Source organism: Capricornis sumatraensis, chromosome 7 (assembly GCF_032405125.1).
Source record: "Capricornis sumatraensis isolate serow.1 chromosome 7, serow.2, whole genome shotgun sequence".
Lineage (NCBI taxonomy): Eukaryota > Metazoa > Chordata > Mammalia > Artiodactyla > Bovidae > Capricornis > Capricornis sumatraensis.
Window position 1 is genome coordinate 107,362,626 of NC_091075.1, and position 26,300 is coordinate 107,388,925.

Genomic DNA, 26,300 nt, shown 5'->3' on the forward strand with positions numbered 1-26,300 from the left:
CCTGGAGCCCAGGTGACCCTGTCACGAATAGTATTTTCTTGGCAGGATGCTCTGAGGATGAGGGTGACTGTGGTACCTAGCTCTGAACAGGTGCTTTGCCTAAGGAAGATAATATTAATTTTACAAGTTCCCCTTGGTCTTCCTGAATAAGCAGAAAACTCACCGTGAGCTCGGAGAGCAGCTTGCCCCACCATCTGTTTGGCATTAGTGATAATGCAGATGAGGATAGCTGGATGACGGAAGTCTGTCATTTCCAAAGCCCACTGGCCCCATGTCGACTGCTGCCTGGGAGACAGAAAATATTTTCCTGCCAACATCATGCCTAGCTTCCTAGGGCTGCTCTAACACATCCCCAAAATGCGGTGACTAAAAACAACATATTTATTCTCTCGCAGTTCTGAAGGCAAGAAGTCTGAAATGGAGGTGTTGGTAGAGTTAGTTTTCTCTGGAGGTTGTGAGGGAGAAACCATCCCATGCCTTTCTCTTTGTTGTTTTTAAAATCGCTTGTATTATTTATTTATTTTTGGTTGTGCTGGGTCTTCACTGCAGTACGCGGGCTTTCTCTGAGTTGCACGAGCTTCTCATCGCTGTGGCTTCTCTGGTTGCTAAACACAGGTTCTAGGTGCAAAGCCTTCGGTAGCTGTGGACAGGGGCTCAGTCCTTGTGGGCTCCCGGGCCCTAGAGTGCAGGCTCAGGAGTTGTGGAGCGTGGGCTTAGGTGCTCCATGGCTTGCAGAATCTTCCCAGACCAGGGATGGAACCCGTGTTCCCTGTGTTGGCGGGTGGATTCCTATCCACTGTGCCACCAGGAAGTGTCCACACCTTTCTCCTGACTTGCAGTGTTGCTGACACGCCTTGAGGTTCCTTGGCTTACAGGATCATCACTCTGATCTCTGCCTCCATCTTCACATTACCACTGTGTCTCTCTGTCCTCTCCTTGTCTTATAAGACACCAGTCGTTGGATTTAAGGCCCACCCTGGCTCTAGTCAATCCTAAGGGAAATCAGTCCGGAATATTCATTGGAAGGACTGATACTGAAGCTGAAGCTCCAATACTTTGGCCTTCTGATGTGAAGAGCTGACTCATTGGAAAAGACCCTGATGCTGGGAGTGATTGAAGGCAAGAGGAGAAGGGGACGATAGAGAATGAGATGGTTGGATGGCATCACCGACTCAATGGACATGAGTCTGAGCAAGCTCTGGGAGTTGGTGATGGACAGGGAAGCCTGGCGTGCTGCAGTCCATGGGGTCGCAAAGAGTCAGACACAACTGAGCGACTGAACTGAACTGAACTGGCTCTAGGATGATGTCATCTTGAGATCCTTAGCTAATTACATAGGGAACGATCTTCTTTCTAAACAGGGACATTTTCTGAGGTTCTGAGTGGATGTGAAACTTGGAGGGGGGTATCAATGTTCATTGCATTATGGTAGAAAAGAGCACAAACATCGCCACCCTCCGACATCAGTAGCATCTACAAGTATGACGTAGAAGAGCCACAAACTTTTGGAGGCTCATCTTCCTCATAGTCAAAATGGGAATAAGACAATCTGCCTGTAGGGCTCATTGAGGGCTGGGTAAGATGGCTTGAGTGAAATACTCAGCACAGAATCTGAAATGCTGGCTATATACTCAATTGTTCACACTGTCAGCATTCTCAAACGACTTTTGTGTTGTCCTGAGAGCTGTGGAGGAGAAGTGGGTAGCCAGTGGTCAGTTTGGCCAGCTTACAGGTATGGGTCTCTGGGTAGCCCCAGAGTTGGTTACTAAGCCTGAAAGCTTCTACAAACAAGACAGTGCTTTTGGGCTGAACTGTCTATTTGGGAATCTTCCAGAAAATGTGCTAAAATGCCAATCCTGTTGCCTACCCAGCAGCCTGGGTGGTGGATAGGGAGAAAAACAGTGGGTTCTGAAACACAGCCACCCAGCTAGAGAGCCCCTAATCTGGCTCCTCTATCTATGGAATTTTCTAGGCAAGAATACTGGAGTGGGGTTGCCATTCCCTTCTCCAGGGGATCTTCCTGACCCAGGGATTGAGCCCAGGTCTCCCGAATTATAGTCAGAATTCTTTACCATCTGAGCCACAAGGGAAGCCTGAATTTGGCACAGCCTCTCATTTCACTGCTCAGAGAAGGCAATGGCAACCCACTCCAGTACTCTTGCCTGGAAAATCCCATGGACGGAGGAGCCTGGTAGGCTGCAGTCCATGAGGTCACTAACAGTCAGACATGACTGAACGACTTCACTTTCATGCATTGGAGAAGGAAATGGCAACCCACTCCAGTGTTCTTGCCTGGAGAATCCCAGGGACAGAGAAGCCGGTAGGAGGCCGGCTATGGGGTCGCAGAGAGTTGGACACGACTGAAGCGACTTGGCAGCAGCAGCAGCTCATTTCACTGAGGTCAATTCGCCAAAAGACAAAGATGTAAAATTCATTCATGAGTAAGAGAAGCGTCATCTACTGATGCGTGTATATCTCTTGCTCTCTGCACCTTTGCTATCCAAACTCTGTCTTTCCAAACTCAGGAATCAAAGAAAGTAACATAAATGTGTTGATATATCTCTTGCTATCCAAACCCTGTTACTTACTGTGTGTATCAGTCTTTGGAATAAAATGGATTTGGAGAGCGAGGAAGACATATATTCTTACTGTGGATACAGATATATTTTATGCTGCTCAGCTATGCTTTTTTTTCCCCAAGGAACTAAATTTTATAAAAGGGGGGAAATTTTTCCAAATTCACTTATGCAGGCAAAATGAAGAGCAACACTGAAATCAATGAAAGGTGTTAAAATTGTCGTGTTCTGCACAAAAGTCTCTACATTCTTGAGAGATAATTAAAAGAAGTAAGATAAGTTCTGCAAAGAGTTTTTCTCTATGACATGGCTTTCAGCGATTTGACCATTCAGTGAGTCGACGTTTGATGAATTAACTTTCTATAAATTGCTTTGCTTTATGCACAGCCAATAAGTGGGGGAGTGGGCATTCACGTCATATGCTGAGACCTTCAAAATAATTAGGGCCTTTGACATTATCCTGTAGCCTATCTTCACCACTGCAGTGTGCCTTTTCAAACTATGTCAGTGGAGTTTGTCATACGTTTCCAGCAGGGACGCTAACTTCTGACTGTCATTTAAAGTAAGCTCCCTCGAGCAGAGGGACTGTGTGTGTGCGTGTGTGTGTGTGCGTGTGTGTGTCTGGCTCACCATTGTATTGCCAGGACTTGAAGGATGGCTTTTCCAGTTTGCACTCAATAATTATTTGTGACATGGGTAAATGAACGAATGACACCTATTTATTTCTCCCTAAAATGAGAATCCTGAATTGTCATCCCTTGCCTAGTCTACAGTTACAGCTTCTGGAGAGATTGCAGAGTGGCCGTGGTACTTTCAGTCCCTCCAAATGGAGGTAAAGTGTTTTCTCCACACATAGTTCTGGGCTGGCTTTGACTCCTTTTGGCCAAGAGAAAGGGACAGAAGTGATGTCGAGCCTGGACTTTGGCAGGCTTTGCACATTTCTTTCCTACGACTTGGCTAACATCGTGTAAATGAGCTGGGCTAGCCTGCTGGGTGGTGACAGACATTGAGTCACTCCTCTTGATTACTGATCAGTGGTTGAGGCCACCTTGGACTGGCTGGAATCCATCCAATTTGCAAGCCCAGTGCAGACGTGCATGAATTTCAGCAGAGCCTGGGCCAGGTGTAGCTAAACTACTGTGTCAGTGCAGAGACTTGGGAGCAATCATAGGTTTGTTGTTGTTGTTGAGTTGCTCAGTTGTGTCCAACTCTTTGAGGCCCCATGGACTGCCTCACACCAGGCTTCCCTGTCCTTCACCATATCCCAGAGCTTGCTCAAACTCATGTCCATTGAGTTGGTGATGTCGGCAACTATAGGCGGTTATTGCTTAATCTGCTAAGTTTTGGGGTTATTCGTTACACAGTGATAGCTCCCTAATACAAATTCCTTAATGACCCCTAATTTATGCCTATTAAGCCTCTCCCAGGCTTCCCAGATGGTTCAAGAGGTAAAGAATCTGCCTGCAATGCAGGAGATGGAGGAGACTTGGGCTTGATCCCTGGGTCAAGAAGATCCCCTGGAAGAAGAGATAGTACCCCATCCCACTCCAGTATTCTTGCCTGGAGAATCCCAGGGGCAGAGGAGCCTGGAGGGCTACAGTCCCTGGGGTCGCAAAGAATCGGACATGACTCTTAGTGACTGAGCATGCATGCATTCAAGCCTCTCCCATCTTCCGCATTTCCCCTCCAGTTAGTCTCCACAGACTTTTTAAACAGCAGTCTAATAATGTCACACTGTAGCCTGAAACTCCTCAGTGGCTACCTACTTCTAGGAGGACGAAGTCTATTAATAGTTCTTCCAGCCTGTGAGGGCCGTGATGACCTGGCTCTGTTTCCTTTGTGTCTGGACCTTCCCTGCTGCCCCCACATCCCCACTCTCTCCTCCTGCAACACTCTGTGTCCTCGGAATCCACCAACACACTCTGCTCTCTGACTTCTGGCCTCTGCCCAGATGTTCCTCCCTTTTCTTTTCAGCTGGGCCACCATTGACCCAAATGGCACTTTTGCAAACAAGAAAATGTGCCCCTTCCTCAAGGAAAAACACTTCCTAAATTAGGTAGCTTTCTGTATGACCTGAACCATCACACACCGTGGCCCAGCTTGGCTTCACCGAGGAAACTCTCCAGACACCTGGCAGGCGGCATCCCTGGCTGGTGGCCATGTGTGCCAAACATCTGCTCCCCCAGGCCAGGCACACCTGGGCTCCCCCAACCTCCCACCCTCATGGCAGCACCCAGGCCAGATCTGAAGGGATGGCCATCAGGGTGCTGAGAGTGGATAAGAAAGGAACCTTGGGGAACATCTGGAGAGGGGGTCACATACACGGGTGTATGTGTATGTGTGAACCAGTGTGCGAGGCATGCTTTCCTGAGTGTATGCACGGCTGGGTTTGCCTGTGGGCTGATGTTCTCCTGTGTTAGTGTCTGTCTAACATGGGGATGATGTGTCTTTAGACGTGGCACCATGGGCAGTTCATGCTCTAAGAACCCACGATTGGTGGCTCAGCTCGTTTCAACTGAACAGTCAGAAATCAGTTTAACTTTACCCCCTCCAGGTAACCTGACTTCCCACTAGTCCAGGTAAGTGTCTTCTCCATGCTTCCATAGCACCAGGGTCCTGATTTCTCCTGGTAGCCTACGGTGTGTGGATGTTAAGAGGTCGGGCTCTAGATTCACACCAACCTGAACTGGAATCCTGGCTCCCCTGCTCATTCGCGGTGTGACTTTGGGTAAAGCACTTACCCTCTCTGAGCCTCAACTGTCAATCCAGCCCCCTTCTCCAGTGAGAGCCAACTATTTCCTCTTCTTTTTCTTTACTTGGAAACTGCCTCTAACCTGGGCTCCAAGCTCCTGATTGGGACGTTTCTCATTCCTCTTCATGCTCTTGGGGATGAAGTTACAGCTTGGACTGACTTAAAAAAAAATCTATGTGTTTACCTCCATCATGCATTCTCAACTGGGATGAAAATTAGTTCTTCGGGGTGGAGATGGTGGCAAAAAAATATAGCAACGGTCCACAGAGCTCCACAGAGCTGTCAAGCTCGGTCTTCATGGCGCAATCTTGTTTCTTAATATCTAATTTCTCTTATTTGGGAGAAATGAATATTAATTACAATTCATCTCCCTGATGCCTGTTCAGGCTTGGTGGGGGTGGAGGGTGGCACTTCCCTCTGTCCTTATTTATCACGTCTCCATCTTTTCTGTTGAACCCATTCACCTGCCTCTCCTCTGAAAATAGGCCATTTGTGCAATTTCCTTTAAAATCCCAGCTGACAATACCTTCGTGCTGGACCTTGACCTAATTGCAAACTTCTATGATAGTTGAGAGTTTTCAGGGTAGTTTTAGAAAGAGGTTATCTCATAAGTCCTCGCCCCAGATCCCAGGTGGTAATGGGCATGGGCGTTTGGTATCCTCTTCTGCGTGGAGACAGCTAAGAATTAGAATCCATACTACTGGAGTTCAACCTCACCTTCTGCATCAGTCCCTTTTAGAGATACAAATATGTCCTGAGCAATGACTGCTACTTTGTTTTTTAAGCCTGGACTTGTGAGACATTCCCATTTATTGTCATTAAACCATTAAAAAATATTAGGACTGTATACCTATTTGGTGTCAGGCTAAGATCTCTTGGTTTATAGCTCTAATTGTTTTAATGTATATAGACGGATGTCTTCCACCCAATCATTCTCCTCGGTCAAGAAAGTTAGAGATTGATTTACTTATTACTCTGTTTTGCACAGTTTCTTAACTTCTGAGGGGAAATGAATCACCTGACTTGAACTCCATCTAAATTCTGGGCTACTTACTGCAACTGAGTGGAGCCCAAGGCCAGGGATGGAGTTACTCTCTCATTTATTCATTCATTCATCAAGCAGAAATGTCTGGGTACCTATACCTGCGAGGCACTGTGCTAGACTCATGCTTGGGGAAGATCTCTTTCAATCAGGGCCTGGCCTCCTGCCCTGACTCTGGACCAGGCAGCTGAGGCCTTGCTGCCTGCTCACTGAGCTCCCTTCTGGGGCAACATCCCTGAGGGACAGAACCTCGCCCCTGCACCAGGCCTGGCACAGCGCCTGCCCCATAGCATGGGGTTCAGAGGCAGACAGAGCCAGGGCTGACTCTGGACTTCCACCCACCCTTGCCAGCTGTGAGATGATGGATCCAACCTTGCAGACTGGAGAGAATTCAATGGGATCATGTCCAAGCAACATTTGCCCAAATGCTGGCCACTTGACATCCCCTGGTTCCCTCTCCTTTCTTCGCACTCCTGCCCTCGGGTAAATCCACTAAACAAGATCATCCATTCCCAGGTCTGTCTCCCGTGGGCTCCTCCAGGGCAGGAGCAGGATGTTTTCCTTCCCTGCTAGACAGAGCAGGTGCCAGGCTGGCTGGCGCTCAGTTCATGTCAAGCATGTGTGTGGTTTGGACTCTATTTCCCTTGACTCTTCTCCCTTCTCCGCCCCCCCGCCATGCTCTCCTCTTGGGTCTGCTGGGCTTAGCGTCTCCCCTTTCTGGGTCTCACGGGCTCCGTCAGGGTGGACCCTCAAAGTTCAGTTCCCAGATCCTGGCTGGCACTTCCAGCAGTGCCTGCGGGAGGGTCTCCCTCAAGGGGCAACCTTGGCCAGTGGCTGAACAGGTGGACTTCTGGCCTCTCTTCCACCCTCAGTGGACCTCTGTGGCCAGTGCTCAAAGGCTCCATGGTGCCAAGGCCACAGAGGGTGAAAGGTCTGAGGTGGACGTCTAACTGTGGTGAATGAAAGCTGTTGCCTGCCATAGTAGTAAGCAACTAGTCGGGTCACTAGTAAACAACTGTCGAGTCACTGCAGCTACCGCCAACGGTGAGCCCTGAGGAGACTCAGGATGGAGGCAAATAGGCTGCCCAGTCCCTGCAGTCACCCCAACAGTGCACCCCAGGGGACTTGGGACTGGAAAGAACAGGAGGCGTGCATGCATGCTAAGTTGATTCAGTTGTGTCTGACCCTTTGTGACCCCATGGACTGTAGCCCGCCAGGCTCCTCTGTCCATGGGATTCTCCAGGCAAGAATACTAGAGTAGGTTGCCATGCCCTCCTCCAGGGGATCTTCCCAACCCAGGGGTTGAACCCTCATCTCTTATATCTCCTGCATTGGTAGGAGGGTTCTTTGCCACTAGCGCCACCTGGGAAGCCTGGAAAAAATAGGATACTGGCCTCCACTAGCTAAGGTGCAGATCAAAGGAATGATTTCAATGAGCCCAGACTCTTGCATCTTCCCAAGACACAGAAAAGCACTAAACTCCTTAACATCCTTGAGATCTGTTTTCTTCAATGAACAGTAATCTTTTGATGTTCCAACTACCTGGTCTTTGCTGAAAAAACTGTATATCCCAGCTCCTCCCTTGTCTCTTTGGAGCAGTCTCACAGAGTTGTCTCAGAGGCTGCCTCCTGGGCTTAGTTTCGTCCTCAGATTTGTCTGCTGAATTAAATGTAATTTCCACCTTTCAGGTTGTGCATCTTTTCAGTCTACAGACAGATCGATGTCTGGATGGGATATTTGAGAACCCTCCCGTGGGCCCCAGGACCCAGGACTGCAGGAGTATGAGCCACAAAGCCATGCCAGGTGGGGTGCTTGGTGGGGAGAGAGGGTCCAGAGGGTCACTGCCCCGGTCTCACTCCAGCTCTGCTGCTCTTGCTGTGTGACCTTGGGCGAGTCATCTGTACACTGTGCAGCTGCTCTTCCATGGTGGCAGTGACGCTATCTCATTCACTCTTTACCTCCAGTCCTGGCCTGCAGGGATAAGAAATATACACTTGGCTCTTCCCCCTGGTTTCTGGCAGAGAGCACAGTTCCTGTCACAAAACATGGAGTTCCTCAAACCCTTGGAATTTCCTGAGTGACAGGAGTGTCCTGAACTTCCCCAGTGGCTCAACGGGTAAAGAATGCGCCTGCAATGCAGGAAGACTCAGAAGACACAGTTTCGATCCCTGGGTAGGGGAAGATTCCCCGGAGGAAGGTGAGGCAACCCACTCCAGTATTCTTACCTGGAGAATTCCATGGACAGAGGAGCCTGGTGGGGTACAGTCCATAGGGTTGCAAATAGTCGGACACGGCTGGAGTGGCTTAGCGTACCATAACATGAAGGAGTGTGTTTTTCCTAATGAGCCTCTCTCCACCCCACCTAACATGACTCATGTGGGCCCAGGGCCTGGAGATTGAGTTCGGTCATCTATGGCCAATGATTGACTCGGTCATGCCCACATAATGAAACACTACAGAAGCTTCTAAAGGATGGGGTAGGGAGTGTGCAGGTTGGTGGACTCACAGAGGGTCTGGGAAGGGTGTACACCCCAATAGCAAATGGACGGTCCATACCCACTCCCCCATACCTTTTGCTGTGCACCTCTTTAGAGTGAGCTGTTTTAAGTAGAGCATGTTCCTGAGCTCTGGGAGTCGTTCTTGCAAACACTGAGCCTGAGGGGATTGCTCTTGGGAGCCCCTGGGTCATAGTCGGCCAGGCAGAACTGCAGTTACCTGCTGACCCCAACTGCAGCTGGTGTCTGAGATGGGGGAAGGCTTGTGGGGCTGAACCCTTAATTTGCGGAGTCCACGCTCACTCTGGGTTAGAGAGTGTCAGAACTGCATTGAATTGCTGGACATGCAGCTGATGTTAGAGAACTGGAAGACGGGTGTGGGAAACAGGACATTTGGTATTGGAAAACGCGTAGGGACTCCATGAGCGAGTGCTGAATGAATGCATGAGAAATACAATCGCGTATTGAGTGCTAGCCAGTTGTCAGGCCCTGTGTTTGGTGCCTGGAACACAGAAGTGATGGAAACAAGGTCTCTGCTATTTCCAGATATTAGAGGAAATTGAGCAGCCTCGGCCATTGTAATAGGGCGTGGAGAGGGTGAGATTAACAGCAAGTCTAGGGGGTGGGGCTGAGGGACACAGAGGAGGAGCTCTCTAGTTTTAAGAAAAGTTCAAGGGTCAGTGTGAGCGGACAACTATTTTTAAAAGATTTTTTTTTTTTTGATCTGGATCTTTTTTTAAAGTGTTTATTGAATCTGTTACAATATTGTTTCTGGTTTCTGTTTTGGCTTTTTGGTGAGAGGCATGTGGGATCCTCCCCAATCAGGGATGGAACCCACAAGCCCCCTGCATTGGAAAGCAAAGTCTTAACCACTGGACCACCAGGCAGGTCCCTGGGCTGACTTATTAAAGATGAGAAGCCATTCCTCAGATGGATTGTGCCAAACTGGCACTTGCCATCTACCTCTGCAAGGATTAAATCATAAGCTGCAGCAGCTGCTGACCTTCAACATCCCCTGAAAGTTTAGGCTGGCGATCAGAAATGATGCACTCTGTGCTCTGGAAAAAACTGGCAGGACAGGTCTTCAGACTGTTGGATGGTTTCAGAAACTCATCTTATGAGCCCAATTCTTACGTCTCCTCATATCTAGAAAAGCACTTCATCCTTTCATGGTGACATTAGCTCCTCATGATGAGCAGAAAACTTTTGCAAAGATCGCACGAACTCCCCCTTCACCAAAATCACACATATGTTGACCTTCCCCCAACCTCTTTGGAGAAGTTTCTCAGAGCTATCTGAGATGCTGTCTCCTGGGCTACAGTCCTCATTTTGTCTCAAATAACAACTCACAACTTTTGACACTGTGCATTTTTGTTTGTTTGTTTTTCACTTGACAATGGGAATGAATAAGGGTGGGTCCTAGATGGGAGAACAGGTGTGTAAAGTCAAAGACGCAGGAGTAGCATGGGGCAGCTTCCAGCAGCTCCAAGCAGCTGGAAAGCAGGGAGAGTGTGGGGCAGGCAGAGATCCCCATGGTCCCTGCAAGGGTTGGTACATGCAGGCAGTCTTTTCAGATTACATCACTGTGATGGATAGAGGTGTCCCCTTTTCAAGTCGGGCATGTGCTCCCTGGGGGCTCAGATGGTAAAGAATCTGCCTGCAATGAAGGAGACCTGGGTTCCCTGAGTTGGGAGGATCCCCTGGAGAAGGGAATGGCAACCCCATTCCAGTATTCTTTTTTTATTCTTTTTTATTTTTAAATATAAATTTATTTATTTTAATTGGAGGTTAATTACTTTGCCTGGAGAATTCCACGGACAGACGAGCCCAGTGGGCTACAGTCCTTGGGGTCGCAAAGAGCTGGACACGAGTCAGCAACTAACATCATTAAAACATCATCACATGTTCCCTGGGCACTTGGCATACTCCCTCATCAGGACAGCACAAGCCTTCTGGAAAGCTCAGATCAGATCCTGATGCACCCATTTATACGAACAGTGATCAACTTCATCTTGCTACGCGGACCAGGGTGCATCAGTCCTCTCCACTGGCTGGTAAACTGCCCTTAGAGGGCTGAACTCAGAGCCAGCACAGTCTGTTCATCGTAAGACTTATCAAACTGCAGTTGACATGCTTTGAGGATCATCTCCTTTCCCTCAAACATAAAGCTCTTTTATTCTGTGCCTCATTTATTAGGCCTCTCTGCCACTGCCTTGGGGTTATGCACACAAATAAAATATGTAGCAGGAACTGCCTTTCTTGTTTTCTTTCTTTCCCTTCACCTAATTTCACCTCCCTGTCAAGTTTCCTTGCATTGATCCACTCACCACAGAAGCTGCCTCGGGCAAACGTACAGCTTCTCTCCTGGGAAGATGATTTTTTTTTCATTTAATCATGGAGGGGCAGGCTGCCTGGGAGGCCCTTGGCCATTTATCTCCCATCAGCTGTGAGCCACGCTTTCCCAGGGCAGCTCCTCTGGGGACCTGTTCCTTCCTGTCCACTTAGGAAGATGCAACGTGATCTCACAATCCCAGTGGCAGTGCCCCTTGGACAGGTAATTTCCCCGGGGGCTTAAGCTATGTGCTGTCAATGTGAGTCCAAGTGAAGTTTCTAAGCCCTGGTCAATCTCGTGGCTACAGTAGCTGGAGTGGGTGACACCCAGCTGCTGGGTGAACATGGGGTGTCTAGGGGAGCAGAGAGTAGGGACCAACAGCTGATCCAAGATTGGGGGGTACACCTGGACCTCTCCTTAGGGAGCCTCCCAGACATTGATGGAGAGCAGAGTCTAAAATCCCTGAAACTCAGTGCACAGTCATGATCACGAGAAAGCAGCATTTGCAAACATTGGGAGGGGAGCCAAGGTCATCGCAAGAAGGGCGAGAGCTTGGGGAAAAGCACAGAAGGCAGAGCTTTGTGGATTGGGTCAGGAAGGCCTTTCAGGCAGGTTTGCAGATGGGTTCAATTTAGCATCTTTGTTTAAGTGGACGGAGAAGAAGGCCAATCTGTCCACGGAGAGATCATGTCAGCACTCACTGTTCTTCCTGGGAGAACAGCTGTTATCGGAACAAAACAAAACAGCGCTCAAATCCCACTTAGGGATGTGGGGCTTCCCTTCAGTGGCCTGACTCAGCCCAGGGCCCATGTCCATGGGATCCCTGCCAGGTGGCACTGCCCAGGCCCACCGCCCTAGTCTGGCCCTCACTTCCTGTAGCCTGGGTTTCCCACTTGGCCCCTGGCTCATGCCACTTGGCTACATATATTTTCCCATCCATCTGCCTTCCAGATCCGCTCTTCTCACAGCAAACCTGCCCCGTGAAGTTCATGCTTAAATATCCCCCGCCCCCCTCAACAGACCTCTCTGGAGCTCAGAGTAAATCTTAACGCAATGCCCCTGGACCGGCCTCTGGCCCCTCACTGACTTCCAACTGGTCCTGGGCTGTGCCCCCACCCCCAACCCATCTTGGACAGAGGTTCTCACCGGGTTCAACCCTGGGGGTCCAATGGATCCTGCGTCAGGTAAGGTCCGAATCAGCATTCACTGTAGTTCTCTAAGCCCCTCAGGGAATTGTAATGCTTTCAGCCAGAGTTGGGAAAGATGGCTCCAGCCCAGGGATTTCCAAGTTTGGCTGCAAGCTGGAATCACATGGGAATGTTAGAAAATGTGGCCTGGGTCCCACCCCGAGATTAGGGCTTGGTTGGCTGTGGATGCAGCCTGACCATCAGGACTTTTGAAAGCTTCCCGGGTGATTCAGCAGTGTTTGAGGATCACTGCTCGGGCCTGGCTGGGTTATTTGTGGTTCCTTTGCTATTAACCTCCTTTTATATCCTGGCATTTCTGCTGTATTGAAATTCACCTTTCCCTCCCTCATAAGCTAGCTCACTCTCCCATCTTCCAAAGGTCAGAACTGAGGGATTCTAGAAGGGGTGGCAAACTTTTTCTGAAAAAAGGCCAGATGGGAAATATATGAGGCTTTTTAGGCCACTGCAGATGGTCTCTGTCACACATTCTTCCTGTTTTCCCTTTAAAATGTAAACACCATTCCTTGCTCATGGGTCATACAAAACAGGCCATGGGCAAGATTTGGCCCACAAGCCATAAGTTCCCTGACTTTGGACCACAGCATTGGTTTGTTGGTAGAGAGTAGAAGCAATCAAGTCATAGTCAGAGGACTTCTTGGCAGGGAAAGCATAGCTTAAGCTTCCAATGAGTAACTGGACTGAAAATTTTTCTGTTCTTTCATGAACTTAGGATGCCTTAGTTCTAATTCATCCCAGCTCCTGGGCACAGTTTCTCATCTGCCAAAGGATCTCTGAGGTCCCCTGGGAGCTCTGAAAGCATCCCCATGTTCTGTTCTGCCTCATTGTGAAGGTCTGTATGTGTCACACGGCCTTGGTGTCAACAATAGGTGCTATGATTTAGATATGTGAGTTTGAGGCAAAGAAGAAAGACTGCTCCTGACCTGTGTGCACAGATAACGTTTGAAGCAAGAACAGCTGGAAACCATGAAAATCAAAGTGCTCTGAATTCACCTTCAGCCATGGACATTTAACAACTAGATACAAATGGCAAATTATACCTTTCTGAACTGACACCAACAGGACTGATGCATGATAACACAGAGTAGACCTATCACATGAGGATAAAGATAGAAGCTTCCTCTCTTATCCCAGATTCTCTGTGTCAGTCCTGCAGGTCAGTTTCCCAATGGGCCTAATTCCACCCACCTTTTAGCAAGCAGTCAATGAGTAATGACCATATGCATTGCTGTTGTTTAGCCACTAAGTGGTAACCACGTGCATAGGTCAGAGTTAAGATTACAGATCCTAGAACACAGTGGTGTCAACTAATCCAGCACTCGCCTCTTAGCTATGAGGCTTGGAGAAAGGATTAAGATTTTTGCTTTTCATCTATAAAAAGGATATAAAATTAGTTTGGGAAGGGAAGGTTTTACAGCTTACCTGTAATTCACCTTGTACAGCTGGGACAGGGAGAGGGAAAAGAGAGAAAAAATAATAACCTGGTCCATTCTGTTTATAAACTTGCTAATCCAGTCTCATAATGGTACTTGTAGCAGAAAGATAAGAGAGAGTCCTTATGTACAAATGCTTTTAGGACGCTTTACCTGGTTTATTTAGAATGGGATGTATAGCTATGGGGAGAGCTCACTGGAAAATGTCAGTGTCCGCCATGTAATTATCAAAGTGAAAATGAAGATGCTTCACGAATAAAATAGTTTCTGGATGTGTGTTGTCCTGCATGTTTTATTAAGAGCCCTGGGAGTTTAATCTGGACCAGAGTGCACTCTGATCTTCAAGGAAGAATCTAGGGAGCCGTGCTGATGGCTTTAAACTTCACCTACATCTTCTGATGACCAGTATCCTGAAAATTATTGGTCAAGTTTGAGTCTGAATGAAATCCCTGACTGTTACTATTTTATTTTAACAACCTGAGTCTGTGTTATCTAATGCTCATACAGGATGTTGATGAGCATTCAAACACTTAGAACAGGGCCTGGCGCATAGTAAGTGCTCAATAAATGTTATTATTATCAGAGAACTGGTGTGAGGACTAGGTCAGGGGACAGAGATCAGAGATTGGAATGTGCCAGAAAAGCTCAGAACAGTGCATGGATGTGAATTGCTATCCTTTGCAACAGGGTGGAAAGAGTGCAGGTTTTCAAGATCTGGGTTCCAATCTTGACTCCAAAAATTTTCCGTGTAACCTCTCTGGGCTTATTTTCTCATTTGTAAACGGGAGCAGTTAATCCTAATTTCAAGACTATCATGCAGATTGGGGGTGATGTGTGAGAGACATCCCGTGTAATCAAGAGAGCTTAATGCCTGACTGCTACTATGTGTGAGGCCAGGATGGGCAAGGGGCAGGATGGGGCCAGGGAAGCCCTGAGCCATGGCCTCTGCATTTAACCAAGTCACTTTAGGGGTGACTTGTCCCCTTCTTGGAAGAGCTCTAGCCGTGAGAGTGCCTGTTCTGGCTCCCTTCTGAGCTCTGAGGATAAGATAATGAACCACAAACACGTTCTTTCAGAGCTTATTTTCTAGATCGAGGGAGACATACTAAAACAGACATCAGCGGACCACAGCCTACAGCCCGCACCCAGCCTGCCACCTGCTCTCGTGAATAAGGTGTCTTCGGGACACAGCCGTGTCATCTTTCATTTACACACTGCCTGTGGCTGCATCTGCACTACCACTGCAGAGCTGCAGAGTGGCCATGAGGCTGTGGGGCCTGGAAAACATTTACTGTCTTGCCCTTTACAGAAAAACATTGGCAATCCCTGCGTTAAATCCTCATCTGAGAATACCATGAGCAGATGGGGCAGGGAGAGAGGCTGAGAAGCAAGTAAACCAGGATGATGTGATCGAGGGTATGTGTGTGTAAGTGAGTGACTGTGGCTTGTGTGTGCACACGTGTACATTTGTGTATCCGTATCCGTGTATGTGTATGTGTGTGTGCATGTGGATACTTGTATGTTTGTGTTTGTGTATGTGTATACTTTGTGTATGCTTGTGTATACATGAGTCTGTGTATATTTTGTGTGTTCATGTATGTACATGTGTGCATGTATGTGTGTGCTTGTGTGTATGTGTGTGTATATTGTGCATATGCACATGTGTGTGCATACTTTGTGTGTGCATGTGTGTGTGCATGAGTGTCTGTGTGTACTTGTATGTGCATGCATGTGTGTGCACGTGTATACTTGTATGTAGGTATATAAGTTTGTGTTTGTGTATGCTTGTTGTGTACACATATGTGTATACTTTGTGTATGCATGTGCAGATGCATGTGTATGTGTACTTATGTGTGTGTGTACGTGTGTGTTGATTTTAGATTAAGTGGTCAGGACAGGCCTCACTGGGCAGGTGACAGCCTGGGTAAGATGGTCACACTAGTCTATGAGCCCCATGAGAGCAAAGACGGACCCCGGGTTTCCTCCCCACAGTCCCCTGGCCTTGCATGGAGCCACCAGCTGCCCACCTCCAGGGGCCCTGACGGGCAGCTGACTGGGTGGGTGGAGGCCCCGTGAGATGGAGCATATTCTCCTTGAATCTCCTTTAACTGCTTCTTGGGCTCCTTGTTCGTCCTCTTGTTGTTAGCTGGCCCCCGTCCCCTGGAAGATACCTCCTGCTCCTCCAGCCGTCTCATCACTGCCGCACAGTGTGTGTGCATGAGCACACGTGTATGTATGTCTGATACTCCCCCCACCGGTCATTCCACGGCCCATCCCACCATCTCACTGCAACCTTCTGTTGTCCCTGGTGGGGATAAACGTGACAGGACATGGAACATCATGGCCTGTGAAAATCAGCGCAACGGGAGAAAGAGAAGTTCAGGTCCATTTGTTCTGATGGAAGTGTTTTCATCAACAGAGAAACCCAAAGAAGAACCACAGCAGAGACTCCGGGAGAGAGCTCTGCGATCGTCAGAACTGCCTGGAGACACCTTCCCAGCCCCAGCGTGGTCTCTGACAGGGCCCCTGCGGGACACAGGCCCCCAAGCCAAGCATGGCAGGGCCCCTAGTCTCACCCGCCTGACCATCTGAGGCCCTGGAAGAGCAGAGGACCTGCCCTCTAGGGAAATGGCAGAGCTGAGGCTGAAGCTGGGTCCTGGGTAAACTGGGGCTCAGAACACTCCAGACTGGATACTCATGCAGGGACAGTGACAGGTGGGGGTTAGGACCTAGGGGTTGGGCGATTCCATCACTGCCCGCTCTAGGCAAGCAGCTTCCCTTCGCTGCCTTCTCTAGAGCTGTCACGGGCCTTAAATGAGTTAACGGGCATCAAATGCTTGGCCAAGTACAGCACACAATCAGTGGTGAATAAATCCTAGACATTGCCATTATTATATCATTATACCTTCCATTTGAAACTGTAGCCTCTCTGTGGGCACAGACTGTAACTTGAGCATCTTTCATTCATCCCAGCTCCCAGCTCTCCCAGTTGTTAAAGGTCGCTATGTTGTAGTATGTCACCATCTACGCATCTTTGAGTGAGCTTGTTACCGACCATCAGTTGGATGGAAACCAAGACAATCACTGCATTTAAATAGGCGGGGACTCTCTACTCCCCCTCCACTCCCAGTGGCCCCTGCCCTTCCTCAGACCACAGGCTTCGCATCCGTACAATGAGAACACCCTGCCCTGGTGGCATCATGAATCCCTAGGCTGGCAGGTGAGGAAGAGAGCCTTACCTGGCCCACTGCAGAAGGCGGCGATGATGGCCAGAATGCACACGATACTCAGGTAAGGGATCCAGGGTGCGTGGTCCTGTGAGAGAGCAGTTGGGCAGATGAGGAAGCAGTCATGGGTGGTGGACCTGGGTACCACCCCCACCCCCAGCTCCTTGATCCACCTGCGAGACCTCGGGCAGGTCACTTTACATCTTTGAGCCTCAGTTTCAGTATCCATAATGTGGGGATGATGATAACCCCTAAGCCATTCCATCCGTCTATCATACAGATGTCACAGTGAAATGGCATGATGCCTGTGAGCATTTAGCAAAGTCCCAGCATTTGGCTTCCCAGGTGGAGCAGTGGTAAAGAATAAGCCTGCCAAAACAGGAGATCCCTGGATTGGGAAGATTTCCTGGAGGAGGGCATGACAACCCACTCCAGTATTCTTGCCTGGGAAATCCCATGGATAGAGGAGCCTGGTGGGGTACAGTCCATGGAGTCTTGAAGAGTCAGACACGACTGAGCAACTGCTCATGCACAGCATATAAGTGGTAGAGAAATGAATAACACCATTTGAGGGCTTAACTGGAAGCAGGCAATATGAGAAAATTTTACAGGCAATTTCACTTTAAAAAAATTCTCTCTAAGCCAGTCTCTATTATCATATAAAACACTCTATCTCTCCTTCTGCGGTCCTGACAAGGTGTGAGATGAGTTAACTCATGTCATTAAATATGCTTGGAGGGGCTGTCACTGGTCTGGCAGGTGGGGGTGGTGGCTTCACGCTGGGTGGGAGAGAAGTTTAGGAAATCGCTTCTGCTCTAGCAGACTGGACGGTGATGATGGCAACCTACTGTCACCACTGCTGGGACCTGATGAGCAGAGGTGAGCATGTGTGGAGGTGCTGGGGCACCTGGGCCCAGTCTAAGAGAGACTCAGGGAGGAGAGGAGTCTGTGCGCACCTTTGAAGGCTGAGCCAAAGTCAGGCAAGAGGAAAAGGAAAGGAAAAGATTTCCAGGAGAGGGTTCCCCATGGGCAAGGGCACAGAGGCACAGGAGAGCCCAGTGTGGACCTCCAGGGTGGAGGGGAGTGGGGAGAGGGGAGAACAGTCCTTCCATGCCAAGAGAAGCCCACTAGTCTGGTGCCTTGAATCATCCATCCATCCATCCATCCATCCATCCATCCATCTGTCCATCCATCCAGTCATCTGTCCATCCGTCCATCCATCTGTCCATCCATCCACCCATCTGTCCATCCATCCATCCATCCATCCATCTATCCATTGTCTGTCCATCCATCCATCTGTCCATCCATCCATCTGTCCACCTATCTGTCCATCCATCCATCCACCCATCTGTCCATCCATCCATCCATCCATCCATCCATCTATCCATTGTCTGTCCATCCATCCGTCTGTCTGTCCATTCATCCATCTGTCCACCTATCTGTCATCCATCCATTCATCCATCCATCCATCCATCTGTCCATCCATCCATCTGTCCATCCATCATCCATCTGTCCATCCACCCATCCATCTGTCCATCCATCCATTCATCCATCCATTCATCCATCTGTCCATCCATCCATCCATCCATCCATCCATCTATCCTCCATCCATCTGACAGATTATTCCAGGGTCCTCCTGGGTGCCTTGCTGGGAGGTGGAAATGTAGAAATGATATGGGCATGGTCCTCACCCCCACAACTCACTGTCCATTGGTAGAGAGAGATGGCTGAACAGTGAAAGCCAAGGCTGTGTGTAAATCAGTGTTTTAGGTCTGCCCCTGGGATCCTGGGGAAGACAGAGGAGGGTGCTTCACTCAGAGGGTAAGGGAAGGCTTCCTGGAGGAGGGGGTATCCAGGAGGAAGCCAGAGTCTCAGAAAGCAAGAAGCCAGTTGAGCAAGGAGGGCCTTGGGAAGAGGAAAGAGCCAGGCTCTTTTGTGGGCAGCTGCTGGGGAGCAGGGCTGGGGCGACAGAGGAAATGAGGGCAGCTGAGCAGGGAAGAGCTCTGAGACCTTGTGGGGTGAGGCCCAGAGGGGTTCTCATGCTCCAGGTGGCCCTTCCAGACATCTGACTCACTCTGCAGAAAGACTATGACCCAGAGCATCCAGCTTGGTTGGTCCGAGGAGCCTATGAGACTCTTTGTCCAGGACAGCCCTGTCTGGTGGTGGGGAAGGAAGGTCTCTGCCAGCACATGACCCCAAGGAAGAGATTTCCACCTCCTGCATGGTCAGCATGCCCAGCAGCAACTCCTTTTTGAAGGACAAGGTATTGTCTCTCAGACATGTGCTAAGTCGCTTCAGTAGTATCCGACTGTGCAACCCCATGGACTGTAGCCCACCAGGCTCCTCTGTCCATGGGGATTCTCCAGGCAAGAACACTGGAGTGGGTTGCCATGCCCTCCTCCAGGGGATCTTCCTGACCCAGGGATTGAACTCAACGTTTCTTGCATCTCCTGCATTAGCAGGTGGGTTTTTTACCGCTAATGCCACCTGGGAAGCCCAGCACGCTGACGTTGCCTTTTTCTAGACATGTGGGGACCTTAAGACCTTTGGCAGGTGACCATCACATGTGGTTTCCATTCAGGGATTCATTTTTGAAAAGTGCAAATTCTTACTGACCACTGTGACCTCGCCCCACACTTCCCATAGGGCTGAGATGAGCTTGAGGCATGGCGTAAATGCTCAGTGAACACAGGCTTCCCTGAGCAGTGCAAGGAGCAGGAGGAAACCCCAAGATCCTGGGATCTGACCTCAGGTCTGCCCTTGCCCAGCTGTGGAAGCTTGGGCAGCTTCTTCATTGAGATGTATGCCTCAGTTTCCTCATCACCATTAAAGGAAAAGATACCACTTTCATAAGAATTAGCTATGGCTCCATCCATTCCCCCCACAAAGAGCCATTCACTTAGCACTTCCTATGCTCTGGGCACTGTTTGCAGCACTTCAAATGCATGTCTTATTTAATCCTCGCGCTGCAAGTGAGAGGATCCACCTGTCCCTTCCCCGGGGAGGTCAGGATGGGTTGGGCATAGGGTAACCATCCCATTTTAGACATGGGGCCCTGAGGAGCAGAGAGGTTAAGTGACTTGCCAAAAGTTTCATGGAGGGTAAGTGGGACATTCAGGATTCCCATTAGGCAGCTGGCTCCAGTGCCCCTGCTGGTACCCATGGGCATCAATGTGGTAATTGCACAGGAGTCTCATAGGGCCGTGCCAGCCACCATGAGTGGGAGCATGAGAGCTGGAGGGGGCACATTCGGAGACATCTAGTGCAATCTCCTCTATTCCACAGATGGGTAAACTGAGGCTCGAGGGGGACAGATCTTGCCCAAGATCACACAGCTCATTAGTGACTTCCCAACAGGACCAGAAGTCAGGTCTCTTCTTTCCCCCTCCCCGGCCCCCACCCCAGTCCAAGGACCCATTACTAACATCCTTCCCCAAGGGTGCTCCGCAGCTTCAAAGCTGAGATGCCCTTGGGAACTCCACACTACAAGGGTTGCCTATAGACTGGACGGACTTCCCGAGCCAATGGTCGCACAATACGAGGCCGAAAGCCACGCCCATCCTGAACTCCCTGGGGAAAGGACAGGCATGTCCTCTCACCTGTAGCGTCAGGGTAATGGTGAGAATCCCAAAGAAGAGGGCCATCAGCCCAAAGCCACCGATGAGGAGGGGTCTCCGTCCCACACGCTCGATGACCAAGGCCTGGGTGAGGGTCAGAGAGAGATGGTCAGCTAGTGAAGGGGACCCGTGCTGCTGGGGAACCACACTGGGGGCATGGCTAAAGGATGGCTCCGACCTGGAGACCCCCGGCTGCTTCCTCCATGGCCACAGCCAGAGAAGGAGGGAGAAGAAAGCCACAAATCGTGAGCACGGGCTGTGTGTCCATACCTTCACCTTCCTCCCGATCTTCCTCATCGGGGAGGGTGGGTTTATCCTCAGAAGGGACGTAGTTGCCCAGCCCTTCCCCCGCCTAGGGAGCCAGTGGGCAGGTGGAGGGCAATTGCTCTCTGTTCCTCTACCCCGTGTGTTGTGGGTAGACTCCCAGGGCACGGCGCTGGAGTGGGAGTGGGCAGAGAAGTTCCCGCCTCCTGCCTCTAACTGGCCCCTGAGTCAGTCGATGCTGCTGTGTCTTTGTCGCTCCTCTTTCCTGATGGTCGTGGGTGAGTGTGGGTGATTGAAACTGATGACCATTTGTCAAGCACCTGTTATGTGCCAGGCGCAGTCTTTCTATGTGTCCATTCATTTAACTGGCACTGAAGCTTCATGAAGTGGTTTGTTACCCTCTTACCCTGTTGGCGGGAATGGAAACTGGTGTAGGCACTATGGGAAACAGCATGGAAGTTCTTCAAAAGGCTAAAAATAGAGCTACCATGTGACCCTGCAATCCCACTCCTGGGCACAGAGCTTTCTGGTTGGTTCTTGTTGTTCATCGCCAAGTTGTGTCCGACTCTTCACAACCCCATAGACTGCAGCCCGCCAGGCTTCCCTGTCTTTCACCATCTCCTGGAGTTTGCTCAAGTTGATGATCACTGAGCTGGTGATGCTAGCCAACCATCTCATCCTCTACCACCCTCTTCTCCTTTTGTCTTCAATCTTTCCCAGAATCAGAGTCTTTTCTGGTGAGCTGGCTCTTTGCATCAAGTGGTTGAAATATTGGAGCTTCAGCTTCAGCATCAGTCCTTCCCATGACTATTCAGGGTTGATTTCCTTTTGGACTGACTTGTTTGATCTTTTTTTTTTTTTTTCCTGGAGAAAATTCTAATTTGAAAAGATACATGCACCCCAATGTTCATAGTAGCACTATTTACAATAGCCAAGACAAGGAAGCAAGTGTCATGTCCATCAACAGATGAATGGATATATATATATATATATATATATATATATATATATATATATATATATATGGGCTTCCCTTGTGGCTCAGTGGTAAAGAATCTACCTTTAATGCTGGAGACCCGGGTTCAATCCCTGGGTTGGGAAGATCCCTGGAGAAGGAAATGGCAAGCCATTCCAGTATTCTTGCCTGGAAAATCCCATGGATGGAAGAACCTGGCGGGCTACAGTCCATGGGGTCACAAGAGTCAGAAACGACTGAGCGACTTCAAAAAAATATATATGTATACATACACAATGGAATATTATTCAGCCATAAAAAGAATGAAATAATGCCATTTGCAGCAACTTGGACAGACCTAAAGATTATCATACTAAGTGAAGTAAGTCAGAAAGAGAAAGACAAAGATCGTATAATATCACTTATCTGTGGAATCTAAAATATGACATAAATGAACCTAATGAAATAGAGATAGACTCACAGATGTAGAAAACAAACTGATGGTTATCAAAGGAGAAAAGAGGTGAGAGAGAGATAAGCTGGGAGTGTGGGATTCGCAGATACACTACACATAAAATAGATAGACAAAAAGGTCTCACTATAGAGTTCATGGAAAGAGGTTCAGTGCCCTGTGATGCACCATAATGGGAAAAGGAAAACATGAAAAGAATGTGTGTGTATAACTGAATCACTCTGCTATACACCAGAAACTAACACAACTAACAGTGTCAATCAACTATACACCAGTTAAAGTTTTTTAATTTAAAAATTAAAATAGGTTCTATTATTTGTCTGATTTTAGAGGTAAGGGAACCAACACAGAGGCTTTGGAAAACTGGTTAAGGTCATGAGGCTGGCAGGAGGCAGGGCAGGCACCGTCTATAGTCTTTCCTGGTCCATAAGACATTAATATTTTCCCCAGCAGAATAAACAAAGCTCCACTTGGTAAGAGCGCACGGATGCACCTGGATGCTCAGCACCTTCCTCCCTGTACGCTGACTCTCCTCCTCTCTTGAAGGCTAGAAGTTTCATCTTTGTTTTCCCAGAACCTAGAAGACCACCTGGTAGGTGTGGAGCCAACATTTGCTGATGGAGTGAAGGTTTATATTTGTAAGGCAGGTATGATGGTTCTCCTTTCTCAGAGGAGAGGGAGATGAAGGTGGAAGGTTTCCCCCATGAGAAGCCAGGCCCAGTGAGAGCCATGGAGGAAGCAAAGATTAGCAGTTGCTGGGAAAGTTCTAGAGAGAGAGAAGGGCATGCGTCTAAGTCATCTGTCCTCTCCAAGCTTTCATGAACTGAGTCCATCAAAGGGGAGGACCTGAGAGGGGCTGCCAGGACCAGAGCAACATGGAGGGAAGCTGGGTCCCGGAGGTGGGGATGGAGATCGGAGACACCCGGGATCAGAGGTCCAGCGAGATTATGGGATTTGTCAAAAGTCACACAGAGCTCCTCAGAGATAAGAAAGTGGGGTAAATGCTCTCTTACGCCCAGGGATGTTTGAAAAATAGCTCTGCTCTTTAACTCAGTCATTCACCTTTTGGATATTTATCCTAAGGAAATAGACATTTGGTCAAAACTTTATGAACAAAGATCTTCTTCATAGTGTTGTTTATGTGCCCGGAGGCTCCAGTCATGTCGGACTCTGCTGTAGTCCGCCAGGCTTCTCTGTCCATGGGGTTTTTCAGGGAAGAATACTGGAGCGGGGTAGCCATTCCCTTGTCCAGGGGCTCTTCCCAACCCAAGGACCAAACCCATGTCTCTTATGTCTCCTGCCCTGGCAGGCATGTTCTTAAGGAAATAGAAATCTAGAGGTCCATCAACAATTGAATTAGTTAAATAAACACTGGAACATCTCCATGACAATTGTGTAGGGATTCACACATTTTCAAAGAATTTAAAATAACAGAAAAATCTTTAGGATATACTTTTAAGCGAAAAGAGTAGGGCATAAAGCTATAGAGACATCAACAGTTTTGTAAATTTCAGCTATATGAAACTAATACATTCTGGGAAAATAGATGCTAAAATAGTTTGTAATGGCAAACTGTGGTTGGGGGAATAATGTGTGATTGTGATTTTACTTATTATTTTTCTGTCTTAGAATTCTAAGTTTTCTGCAATGAGCTTTATAAATCAGCAGCCAGGTATCTTTTACTTATGTCTAGGTTGTTTCACTTTTTCTACTTCATACGCAGTGCTTCCATTACATTTAATTTATGTTTGCCAATTTCTCCATCTCTTTTTTTTTTTTTGGATGTTCTTTCTCAAGCCTTTATCAAGTGTAATAGAAAAGCTTTTGTATATAATATGTATAATATATATATTTTAGGAAACTCATGAATTTTCACCTAAAAATTTATGACATGTTGATTTCACTTGTTTGACTTAGTTTGAATAGAATGCTAAATTTCTAATTAAAAAAAATAGATATGCATCAAGCAACAAAGGCTTACTGTATAGCACAGGGAACTATAGTCAGTATCTTATAATAAATGGAAAATAACTTCAAAAATATTGTATGTGTATGTGTATAACTGAATCACCTTGCTGTGCACCTGAGACATTGTAAGTCCACTATACTTCAATGAAATATATATATTAAGGGAAAAAAGAATTTGATTGATGAATGTGCTTTTAGCCGTGCTGGGTCTTTGCTGTGCATGGGCTTTCTCTGGTTGTGGAGCGCAGGCGCTAGTCTCTAGTTGCTTTGCACAGGCTTCTCAGCAAGGTGGCTTCTCTCATTGTAGAGCAAGGGCTCTAGGCACGCAGGCTCTGTAGTTGTGGTGCAAGAGCTTAGTTTGCATAGTATCATGTGGAATCTTCCCAGACCAGGAACTGAACCCATGTCCCTTGCCTTGGCGGGCAGATTCTTAAGCACTGGACCACAAGGGAAGTCCTACAATGAACTTTTCCAAGTTAAAAAAGGGTTAAAAGACTTAACTAACACTTTAAGATGCAAACCCCTACTCCCTGAGTCACCAATCCAGTCTTGACTCTTTCCCAAGCATCCATGATTTTCAATACCTGCACTGGGAAATTTTCATCACCCTGTACAGTGTGTTTCTGCTACAGCCTAAGAATGTCATAATCATTCTTACGCTTAATGGGGTCAAACCCAAAGTTACAGCTGGCACTGGAAATGCAGGCTGCTCATAATTGGGCTATCCATGGGCTTCACCTCATAAGCATCTTAGAGGATTCAGTTAGTGCAGCCAGAGATAGAGCGCAGAAGTGACTAGAGCCGTTACCATGACAACTGTCACAGTCATTGGGAGACATTGGGAGGTTGCTACACTGAGATTGATGCATTGTCACACCTGAACTTGTTATTGACTTCACTGTGTTGGATGTTTTCCATTATTTGTATTTTTTATTTTAGTTTCTTTAAAGGCACAATCATCGATTTCAGTCAGCAAGTGTGCCCCAAGCACAAAGCAGCCAAGACCCACTCTCATACCATCATGCCAACATTCAAGTGCTTTGGGGGGATCTGGCTGCTTCTTTTCACTAAAGTATCTGCATGAACCAGGAACCTGAGCCAAAGTAAAGCTGGAAACATCGTCTTTGATTTGGAAACAGTTTGTAAATGGTTTAGGAAGATGCCAAGGAAATGTCTGTGAAACAAAGAAAAGATGGAAACCCTCTCCATCCTAGTGGGAAACAGGGTCAGTCTCCAGGGCTCTCTTCCTCCTTCTTTAAATAGCACTGAAGTGCATCCTGTCAAAAGGGATTAGACTAAACATGGTATTTCCACTCAACATGGAAATCATTAGTGAAGACATGAACTCAAGGTGAACAGCAGCCTCTGAAGGCTACTGGTGTCAGCTAGGGATGAACTGTTAGCCTCCTGATGCTTTAAAGACAGTCCCTCTGGGGACCCCTGAGCCAGGGTAACTCATCTATTCAGCAGCCATTTGCCTTCACCTACTACCCACTCCACAGTGGTGGAATAAATATGGTAAACCTTTTTTTCGTGTTAGGTTGATGTGTAGCTAGATTCAATAAAATGTACCTGTTTCAAATGTGCAGTTTGGTAAGTTTTGTGAGACTTACACACTAATAAAGCACTGACCACACCAAGATATGGAACATTTCTGTCATTTCAAAGTTCCCTGGCCCCAAGCAACCGCTGATAGCTTCCCACCAGTATAGATTAGATTAGTCTAGATGAGATGATATTTCCATACTGGTCATCAACATACTTTTGGGATTCATCTGTGTTGTGTACATCTGTAACTTATTCCTGTTTAGTGCTCAGTAGTATTCCATTGAATGGACATACCACAATTTGTTTCTCCATTCACTAGTTGACAGACATTTGGGCTATTTCCAGTTTGGCTCTTATGAATAAAACTGTTATGAAGATCAGTGTTCAAGTCTCTGTATAGATGTGTGCTTTGAT

The 26,300-nt window shown here is 48.0% G+C and overlaps 1 protein-coding gene across 1 annotated transcript in view; it reads right to left on the reverse strand.

The window, feature by feature from the left end:
• SLC2A9 (solute carrier family 2 member 9) overlaps positions 1-26,300 on the reverse strand; it is a 208,545-nt gene that overhangs the window by 44,672 nt on the left and 137,573 nt on the right. Inside the window, exons 9-10 of the mRNA XM_068975521.1 lie at positions 20,662-20,763; positions 17,075-17,150 (exon numbers count right to left, since the gene is read on the reverse strand). Of these exons, the coding sequence (XP_068831622.1) occupies positions 17,075-17,150; positions 20,662-20,763 (178 nt within the window). The remainder of the gene's footprint in view (positions 1-17,074; positions 17,151-20,661; positions 20,764-26,300) is intronic.